This window comes from Magnolia sinica, chromosome 6 (genome assembly GCF_029962835.1).
Source record: "Magnolia sinica isolate HGM2019 chromosome 6, MsV1, whole genome shotgun sequence".
In the NCBI taxonomy this organism is placed as follows: Eukaryota; Viridiplantae; Streptophyta; class Magnoliopsida; order Magnoliales; family Magnoliaceae; genus Magnolia; species Magnolia sinica.
In genome coordinates, this window is record NC_080578.1 from 105,189,675 (window position 1) to 105,200,758 (window position 11,084).

At 39.2% G+C, this 11,084-nt stretch overlaps 1 protein-coding gene across 4 annotated transcripts in view; it reads right to left on the reverse strand.

Moving 5' to 3' along the window:
- Window positions 1–6,562: 6,562 nt before the first annotated feature.
- LOC131249430 (multisubstrate pseudouridine synthase 7) overlaps window positions 6,563–11,084 on the reverse strand; it is a 30,296-nt gene continuing 25,774 nt past the window's right edge. Inside the window, exons 17-21 of one of the 4 annotated variants that reach the window (XR_009172836.1) lie at window positions 11,060–11,084; window positions 10,903–10,971; window positions 10,437–10,785; window positions 8,207–8,310; window positions 6,563–6,888 (exon numbers count right to left, since the gene is read on the reverse strand). The exon at window positions 11,060–11,084 is cut by the window's right edge and continues 13 nt beyond it. Coding sequence is in view for 1 of the 4 variants with exons in the window: in XM_058250222.1 (XP_058106205.1) it covers window positions 8,281–8,310; window positions 10,437–10,785; window positions 10,903–10,971; window positions 11,060–11,084 (473 nt within the window). In the remaining 3 variants the exon portion in view is untranslated. Of the gene's footprint in view, window positions 6,926–7,915; window positions 8,311–10,436; window positions 10,786–10,902; window positions 10,972–11,059 lie in introns of those variants that run through there. The other 3 variants (XR_009172834.1, XR_009172835.1, XM_058250222.1) reach the window with 3 other exon arrangements.

The following is an 11,084-nucleotide window of genomic DNA, read 5'->3' on the forward strand; positions in this document are numbered from 1 at the left end:
TTTGAGCACAAAAGTGAGTTTGAGCCGAGTTCAATCAGGCCCCAGCTTGACTCGACTCGGATCAAATCCAGCTCGAATCCAGCTTGAATCGAACTCAGATCGAGCCAGTTTGGTGACTCGATTACTCTGCCATTGATGTTGCTCACCAACTGTTTGATAAAATGACTCAACGAAATGTGGCTGGTGGCAAGGAAGGTTTGGCTGGTGGCAAGGAAGGTTTGGCTGGTGGTAAGCAAAGTATGTACATTTTACAAATACCTTTTCTTTTCTTTTTTTTTTGGTTTTTATGTTACTTAGAAGGTGTTTGATAAAACACTTGTAAAACCATTGCCTCTGTTTGTAAAACAATAGGTTTTTTAAGTCACAGTTCGGGTGTTTGTGGAATTGCCTCAATGGCTGACTCGGCTCGATCTTGGCTCGAACTCGGCCCGAGCTGCTGACCGAACTGAGTTGAGCTAGCCAGTCAGCCTCGAGGACTGAGCCGAGCCAAGTTCGAGTTGAGGTCAACCGGTGTTCGAGCTGAGTCGAGCTGAGGCTAGCTTGACTCGGTTCGACTCGATGTACACCCCCAGGCGAGACCTGCATAACTTGGTGATGTCAATAGCTAATTTGCATCCAATGTGGGTGCTGTCATGGATAGGTCATCCATCACTTTGATTTGAGTGATGGGAAACTCTGATTAATGAGTATTTTCTTGATGAATATCAATCGTCCCTTAAACGCCTTCCAATTATCCGCATAGCAAACTAAATTGGTCATTTTTTATCGGTTCAACATCCATCTGAATTAGGGACCACTATTAGGACGGTTTAATTTGAGTTACTTGCGTCGATGTGTAAATTTTACAGGAGACTCTGAGGGCCATCATCACACTCTGTTGCACCATTGATCCAGACCACCAACCGATAGATATTTTATGAGTGCGGACTTCATAAGAAAGGCTTGGGATGCTGGGTGGGCCCACAAGATGTTTATGAGAAATTCACCATGTCCATCCGTTTTGAGAGCTCATTTTAGAACATGCGACAAAAAAATGAGGTGAATCCAATACTCAAGTGGGCCACAGTAGAAGAAATGGTAGAGATTTAGTGTCCACTGTTTTCAAGAGAGAATGACCTTATAATCGGTTTAGATGGCAAATAAACATTAAGGTAAATTTAGAAAGGTTTTTACAGTAGTAAATTCTTTCGATGTCACATAATAAATATATTCAATGATTATGCATATTTGTACATTAGTTCGGAATTTAATCTTTCGTGCACATATTCTACGTACATTGGCGTAAAGTAATGGTTTTTTAATCTTATGTAATTCGAATGGATGTGTATAAGCCGAAATGCTGCTGAGATTATTATTAAACTATTCTCAATTACATCGAATATACTGTTGAAATTATTATTAAACTATTCTTAATTGCATTAATAAAATTTAAATGATAATGATTATTCATTAATTTTTACTTTATTATTATTGAATATTGATATTTTAATTTTCAATGCCTGTTTTTGGTCAAAACAAAATACCACTTGAATTTTGGAATCACCTGATTTTCTGTCTCAAGTCTTAAAATGATCTTAAAAAACGGATAACATGCGAATTTCTCACTAACATCATAGTGGCCCACCCAGCTTCCCATGTTGGAACTTATTGTGAAAGCCTTTAGCAGAAAATCTACCTATCAAGTTGGCCATCATGATTTTTGTGAGAAATACAGTGTCTATCCATTTTCAAAAACTCATTTTATGACATGCGCCCCAAAATGAAGTGGATCCAATACTCAAGTGGGCCACATGAGAGTAAATGGTGGGGATTCAATGACCACCGTTTGAAACATTCATATGGCCACAAAGTTTAAATTTTTAGTGTTTTACTTCATCTTGTAGGAATGATCTTATAAACAGCTTGGATGACATATAAACATCAAGGCAGTACGACCAAAAAAAGGACGAAAAGCTTCGAACTATGGTAGTTTTTAGTTACGAATTTAAAACGTAGCTATAATATGACGGCTTGAATCCGTAGCTAAAAGTTACTACCCCACCTCTCCCGACCTCAATATTTGTTTTTATCTAAGCCGTCTATCTATTTTTACAGCGCATTTTAAGGCATGATCCCAAAACTGGAGGTAGATCGAATGCTCAAGTAGATCACATTGTAGGAAACAGTGGAGATTAAGTGTTTACGGTTAACATGTAGTGTGATCTACTTCGGCATTATATTTGACTCTTTTTTGATATAATGTCCTAAAACTATCTTTTAAAATGAAAGGCCAGAATGGATAGACGAAATACATGACGGTGGGCCCCACAGAGCCCGATGTTCCGTCTCTAGCTCCGTGTGGCGCGGCGTGCTTAGGCTAAAAAAACGGACGCCGATTGCATTGTCCTACCCACGCCGTCTCCAACTGGGAACGTACTGGAGCTTTGAGTGGGCATCGTGATGTATGGGTCTTATCCACACCGTCTATCCATTGTTTCATATCATTTCAGCGCATATGCACAGAAATGAGGCAGATCCGAGGCTCAAGTCGACCACACCACAGGAAGCAGCGGTGATAATGATTCTCACCGTTGAAACTTTTGTAGGGCCCACCGTGATGTTTATTTGACATCCAACCCATTCATAAAGTTACATATATCTGGATGCAGAAGAGAAAACACAAATATCAGCTCCATTAAAAAGTTTTGTGTCCCTCCATAAGTTTTCAATGGTAAAAGTTTAATTCCGGTTGTGTAGTCCATTCGGCTACGTGGTAAGTGGTCGTGCTATGTGGACCTCACTATAATGTATGTATTTTATCCGTGCCGTTCATCCATTTTGAAAGATAATTTTAGAGATTCATCCCAAAAATTAGATAGATCTAAATCTTAGGTGGACCACACCATGGGAAAACAATAGTGATTGATTGTCCACCATTAAAGACCTCTTAGGACCCACTGTAATGTTTATTTAACATCTAACCTGTTGATTAGGTCAAGCAGACTTGGATGAAGGGAAAAAATATATATCAACTTGATCCAAAACTTTCATGGCCCCAATAAGTTTTCAATGGTGGGCGTTCAATCAATACTGTGTGGTCCACTTGAGATTTGGATCAACCTCATTTTTGGGTTCATAGCATGAATTGATATGAAAGAATGGATGGACGGCATGGATAAAAAACATACATCATGGTGGGGCCCACAGGACCACTATCCATTAGTAGAAGGGTCAGGCCCACACGCCCACAAGCGTTTCCCCAAAAAAAGGCATGCCGCGCCCAATTCGGACGCGGGATTTCTGCGAAAGCCTTTGGCGATGCTGAATGGGGCCCAATGAAATGTATGTGAGACATCTATTCCGTCCATCCGTTTGAAGAGATCATTATAGGACGTGAGCATTGCATATTACTTTTCACAAACCATAGATATTTATCTCTTTCAGATTTTCATGTTATCCAATTTTGTTGAATTACCCCATAGCAAGTCATATTAGCCATTCTCTCTAATAGCATAACGTGAATGTTTTTCCTGATGCACACAGGCCGACTATAGATAAGGGCCCATGGTTTGTTGATCTAGCTGGTTGATCTCATTTACCCCACAATTCTTTGCCTTTAAGCTATTATGATCTTATGTTGTGACAGTTCTCAAATGGCTAATTGGTTTCTTTTATTGTTAAATTATTGAATGCTATTATTGAATATGGAATTTTTAGATGAGTTGATCTATCAATGATAAGAGACACCGTTTATATTTCTTTCTTTTTTTAAATATAGGTATTAGTTACGAATATTGGCCGTAGCTTTAGATATTTATACTATAGCTACGGATATAGTTCTACTTTTAGCTACAAATAGTATCCATAACGTATGTAGATATCGCTACGGTAGATATAGCTACTAATTTAATCCGTAGCTATTTTATGTAGAGTCACGGATTAAATTCGTAGCAATTGGATTGGATGCTGCGGCTTAACTATGTAGCAGGCCTATAGTACGATTTTACTACCGATTAAAACTGTAGTAATACTTACTACGGCTTTTATCCGTAGTAGTTGACTTTTTTTCGATAGTGTAAATCCCAAGAAAATCTCATCGTTAGGAAACTTTTTTCATGGCTCTCGCTCGTACGGTTTTCTGGTCATCTGGAAAAACGGACAGGCGGATCAGACGGAAGCGGTTGGCATGCTGAGTAAGTGGCATACTTAGTAAACTCTGTGGGGCCACCATCATTCATAAATTTTATCCACACCGTCCATCCATTTTATGAGATAAATTTAGTGCTTTAATGCAAAAAATTAAGCATATCCAAAACTCAAGTGGACCACATCACTGAAAACAATGTAAATTAAAGCATATCCAAACCTCTAAGTGGACCTCATTTTAGGGCATGAGCCCAAAATTAGAGCATATCCAAACCTCAAGTGAACCGTTGGGGTCACCGCCCACTCCTCTGAGTGAGCCTTACGAGAACTCGGAATCGGTAACATTCAATATTTACAACGCTACTTCCTCGCCGGACATGGGAGCGGAGTGGACTAGGTGTGAGACCTCGGATCCACCAAGGTGTCTTGGACCGCTGACTGTGAGGCCAACTGTAATGTATGTGACTACATCCACGCCGTCCATCTGTATTGAAAGCTTGTTTTAGCACATCTTCTAAAAAATGAAGCAATTTCAAATCTTAGATGGTCCGTAGTACAGAAAAGAGTGGTGATTAACCATTTTGTAGGCCACAAAAGCTTTGGATCAAGATGATATTTGTGTGGTCTCTTCATCTTAGGTGTTTGTGACCTTATTAATAGGTTGGATGACAAATAAACATTCGGATGGAATCCATGAAGTTTTCAATGGTGAGGATTCAATCACGACTGTTTCCTATGGTGTGGTCCAACTAAGATTTGAGTCAGCTTTATTTCTGGGATCATACCCTATTATGAGCTTTCAAAATGGTTGAATGGTATGAATTTAAGATATATACATCACTGTGAGCCCCAGTTAGGGGTACCACCCACTTAGGTGGATACGGCCGGGGTCTTTACCTAATCCGCTCCCGCAGATTAAGTACCCGGGCCTCACCTAAGACATTGCAGTCCTTACTGTAGGGCCCATCTTGATGTATCTATTCTTAATCCATTCCATCCATCTGTTTTGTCAGATCATTTTAAGACATGATCCAACAAATAAAGAAGATCCAAACTTAGGTGGACCATACTCTAATGAACAGTGATGACCAAGCATTAATGAGTCACAGGAGTTTTCGATCGATTTCCCTTCACCTAGGCTTATTTGACCTTATGAACGGATTGGATGATAAATAAACACTTGGGAAACATAAAGGTGAGCCCTAAGAAGTTTTTAATGGTAGGGTGTTCAATCACCACTGGTACCTAGAATATCCCAGACTATCGTCCACCTGAGAGTTGGTTCTTGTTCATTTTTTGGGATAAGGTGGTTGACCTGGATACAAAATATATACATCAAGGTAGGCCCCACGGATGGATGGCCTGGATACAGAATATATATATATACACATCAAGGCAGGGCCCTCAGTGAGGGCCGCACGTCTTGAGTGAGGCCGGGTTCTCACCTAATCCGCTCTCGGTTTGTACACATGGGGACGGGTTTGTTGCTTGTAGCTCTTAGCCTTTCGTTGTTGAGATTTAACAACTTGATTAGGAAGAGAATTGCCAAAATGTGCTTTCAATATATATATATATATATAAAAGATTTGACAGCTAGGATTTTCCAATTTGGGAGGTTTGGTGGGTTGTTGCATCCATAATCAAAAGCTCCCTGGGTCGTCCACAATTCGTGACATCTACTTTCCCAATCGATTTCACCAACTCATGTTAGGACATAGCCTACTCAAATGTGTCAAAAAAAAAAAAAAAAACAGATGAAAATCCCACCATTGAAATCTTTTTGGGGCCACCAGCAATGTGTATATGCTATCCAACATGTTCATGAGGTGATTTTCACTATTATGAAGAGAATACAAATATCAGCCTGATCCAGGTTTCAATGGTGGGTGTTCTATCCCCACTGGCTCTTGTGGTCCTTACTTCATTTCCCACTGGTTCTTATGGTCCAGCCCACTGGAGTTTTGGAGCTACATCATTTTTGAACCCACATCCTAACATGACTGGCCCAAAATATGGGTGGCATACATGCATCATTGTGGGTCCCATAAGCTTTCGTTTACAGGGAGCCCAGTAATGGGGGTTATAGGAAATCTCGTCCATGACAGCAGCCTAACCATACAGCCCACCTCAACGAACTTTATGAACAACAAGTTCTCTATCAAGCACTAATAGAGAACTTCATCCACAACATGGAAATTCTATTAGGCACTGATGGACAATTCAAACTCATTTAAATTTACAACTAGTGTACAACCTGGGAAAATCAAGTCGTGTTTTAACGAGTCAACCCCATCCCAACTAAGTCATGACTGAGTCTCAATGAAATCTGATCGAGTCAAGTCGACTTAAAAACATTGATTATATTGGCTTTTTAATATGAACTTGGAGTATAGCCATGGGAGATGGGAGATGGAAATGCAATTGTTGTGGAAAATGATACTGTTAAAGCAGTGGAACCAGAATGTGATAGAGCCCCTTCTTCACCTTAGAGGGGAGGGAAGTGAATGAATCAGAGCCATTTATTTAGTAGGCCCTCTCGTGGATGGCCCACAATTAAAAACAAAACTAATAAGCCTACCAATGACTTTCAGCACAATTTCTCGATCAATCTCAACCCTATACATGTTTTTAGTGTCATCTAAACACATTTGTTTGTTTGATGACAAGGACTATCCAGCAAGTGTGAATTTTGAATGATGGGTCGACTTGATGGACAGTCCAGATTCATACATCGTCCTACCAGCTCCATCCCTGTACCATCTCCTGAGGACACTTCCGAAAACAAAGCCAAAACAGAGACCTGCTTTTAGAGAGATTGGAAGGACAGTGGAGATCCACTCATATCTTAATCCAACTGGAATTCTTAGAAAACAAATGCTCAACTGATTTCATGGGCCAACCTCAAAATGTATAAGAGTAATAACTTCCTCAGATGATTCAATGATTGACAGAAAAAACAAAACCATTTTGCCGTTTCCTCAAGCAATTAGAAACATGAAATAATCAACATAAATTGAATATAATCAGTTCCAAAACCATAAAACACTTAGCTGAGATTAGTACATGGTGAGGGACCATGCCACAGGCATTTTGAGGCGTCCATAGAGTGTTGTATTTCTACAAGCACATACTAGGTTTCATATTTCCTATGAAACAATTAGCATGATTCTGTACTAGCTGGCTATCTCAGACAACTAGATGCATCAGGGTGCATTCGAAATTATATTTGCATCAAGCAGAATGACAATTGGCAAAATGGCTGTTTTGCTCAATTCAGTCGCTGCATCGGGTTAGGTTGGGTTGAGGATCAACCTGAGCCTGACAAGATCGCAAGAGGACCCAACCTGTAATCCGAGGCACCCAACAGGAATTCCTAAACTGACCCAACCCAACCAAAACATGTGACTATTCCCAACCTAACCTGAATTTGCTCAATGCGAACCCAACCCAAACTAATATCGGTTGGAGTTTTCCAACCCAAGAACCCTAACACAACCAGGCCTGAACTCGGGCTAGGTCAGTTGGGTTCACTGAACCCAATTTGCAGGCCTAAATACACTCGCTTGCCATTTAGAGCTAGTTTGGCAAACTTTGACTTTCTCCACAGGTTCAATTAGAAGGCCTATTTCAACAAGAAAGCTGACACCACTTAAATTGGATGTGATGCCTAATCATGCAATTTCTAAATTGGTCCTACGACAAATCATGTTTATTCAACCATATCCGAAACATGAATTCTCATGATTGCATGGCGAAAGAATCTTGGACACTGTTTTGAACACTCCATGAATAACTGTCGATAAAGACCTCAATGGTAGAATTGGCATTTTAATGTGCAGGGGACACAACAGTGTAGAAGAAGAAAATGGTACTGCATACACCAGCTCTTCCCAAGAAGACATTTTTTGATCTCTGAATAAATAGGGAAGAATGCAGTTCAGTTGGATCCATAATTAGCAGATCATTTTTTTAGGATGCAGGAAGCAATGTGAGAAAGGATGCATAAAATGTTCCTTTCACAACGATTGTATGAGAAACAGGAAGTGAGATACGCTGGTATTTTTGCAAGGAAGAAGTTTACCAGAAACTATGATTGGATCATCCACTCTAAGTGTGCCATGGCCCTCAATGCAACATTAGGACCGGCAGCTGCTTTCAAGGGTTTAGTGTCTTCTGATAAGCAGCCTGCATGCCAAAAATGAAAATGAAGTAACTGATTTATAAATGATGGATATCTCATTGCAAGGTTGTATCAAAATTGGATGAATCGAATAAACAACGGTCATGCAAGCTTGAATGCACAAAGAGGGAGTTGACCGGCTGTAACATGGTTTGCTACGTATTACTTAACTTTAAAAAGCATTCATAAAAATAGAATTGGCCTGAGGTCGATGTTTACCTCCAAAACAAAGGAAAGGTAGCAGCTTTTCCAAGACTGCAAAGGGGGAACATGTTTAAGACATAGTTTTGGCCAATGTAGATTTTTGGCTATCTATCAAGTCTTGCCTAAAGACCACTCTCCCATTGGTCAATATGCTACGGCATGTTGATTCGGTTGAGAGGCCGATTATGGGATATATTTATGAAGCGATGGATCGGGCGAAAGAGGCCATAGCAAAAAACTTGGGAGAGGTGAATAAGCGATATTCAGCTATATGACAATTTTCATCCGGATTTAGAAATTAAAACTGGCTATATGATTGAATTGAAAGAATGGTCCCTGATTCAAGGCAGAGGGTTATCCTTTATATCTTAAATCCGATATTTCAGTATGATGACAATTTTCATCCGGATTTAGAAATTAAAACTGGCTATATGATTGAATTGAAAGAATGGTCCCTGATTCAAGGCAGAGGGTTATCCTTTATGAGCAAACTGTGTGCATATTGTTTATATAAATTACATATGATTGCGTTTTAGGTCTGTGGTGGGAGAGTTACGGAGATGGGTGTCTAGAATTGCAAAAGCTGGCTACTCATACTTTAAGTTTGACATATAGTGCTTCTTTGAGTTTGACTGTGTGCATATTGTTTATATAAATTACATATGATTGCGTTTTAGGTCTGTGGTGGGAGAGTTACGGAGATGGGTGTCTAGAATTGCAAAAGCTGGCTACTCGTACTTTAAGTTTGACATATAGAGCTATTAGTTGTGAGCGCAACTGGAGCACTTTTGAGCAGGTGAGACATTATTGAATTCATTAATCAACTTATGAATTCTTTAGCGATTGATAGCCTTATATTATTATGTTCATGGGTTTGCAGATACATTCAAAGAAGAAGAATAGACTTGAACAACAAAGATTGAATGCACTCGTCTTTGTAAAATATAATCTCCAGCTCGAAGTCCATCATGCAAAGAGAGTGGAGGACCAAGGGCTTGATCCTATATGTTTATCATTTATGGAATCTGATGATGAATGAATCACGGAGAAAGAGGATCATGCACTTCCTACAGATAACGCCTGTATGGACATAGGTGAATACTTTACTGAAGGCTTGGGGATGTGCAAGGTGTAGGCAGATCCACATCAAAACTGGATGGGCGACATGGTATGACTCGTATTCTTATTGTTTAATCCTGTAGTGTAGTTTTATAATTATTAATTAATAACTTATATTATAATGAATTTTGCAATAACTATTTTGTAGGTCCTAGAAAACTTGCAATTCAAAGGAAGGCGAAGAGAAAAGCGAAAGTGGTAGAAGTGGAGGAAGATGAGTTTATTTCAATATCAAATTCTGAATATGAAGATGATGTTGATAATGTTGACGTCATTGGTGATGAGGAGGATGGGGCAACCGGGGAAGATTAGATTTGATTGGACTTTTTATTTACCTTTTGAATTATAGAAACAAGTGAATAGAGCATTATACATGTAAATAGGGATGGGGAAAGTGTTCTTTTTTGAATTATACAGAAAACTTACATGCACATGGGATGGGAAAAGGGATTATTGTTTGAACTTGATTATGACATGATATATACATGATACATCTTTTTGTTTTTTGCATATTCATGACAAAATGGATGATTGATGTGTGTTTTTTTGTTTTCTTTTAAAATAAAATTTTTTTTTTTTAAATATTTATTTATTTGTATACAATTTTTATATTTTTTATGACATGTTTTATGAAAATCTGAAAAAATCTTACGATTTACAATACGATACGATATGATTCAGACCCCTTTACAATTTATGATATGATAACGATTATGACAACATTGCTTAGCTCTGAATTCCCGTAGTCTCAAGTCAGGCTTATAACGACAGTGTAAATGCACGAGTTTCCAAAGAAAAAGATGCATACTGAGGTGGACGATTTCAGCAGCTCCCTTATGGCCATTGTGGCATAGCTGGATGCTGGCAAGGTGAAGCCTAATTTCAACGCCATCTGGGGAGGCTGAGCATCAGAGCTACAAATGGACTCTACTTGTGGCAACTTCTCTATTTCATTCTTAGCCTCATGATCACCAGCCAAACTCATTCTCCTGTTCCCTAAATTCTCCAATTCATTCACACAGTTGTTGGAAAGAGTCTTGGGCTCGTTTCCATCAGCAAAAGGCTCTTCAATTATATTGGCAGGTCTTGATTTAGCAATAATGTCCAAATCTGTCTCCGCCAAGGATACATTGCAATCAGTATACCTGAGCACTTCCCTGCCACAACATAAAGCAAAAGCCATCTAACACCTTGTTTTCCATAAACCTGCCATTTTCAACAATGGCAACAGCAGCTGGAAGAGAACTTGAGCTGGGATGAAACTACATAAATACCATTCAAAATCAATCGGCTGCTGGAAGACTCGCCTGTAACCTCCCGTCATACTGGTAATTGAAAATTCCCTGACAGGTGAATGCAAGTATCAGCTTTTAAATGCACAAGTCATTACCACTTTGATTAAAAAAGGATAAAGAGACGTCAGCAACTTACTTCACACTGTGTATGCTCTCTGTCA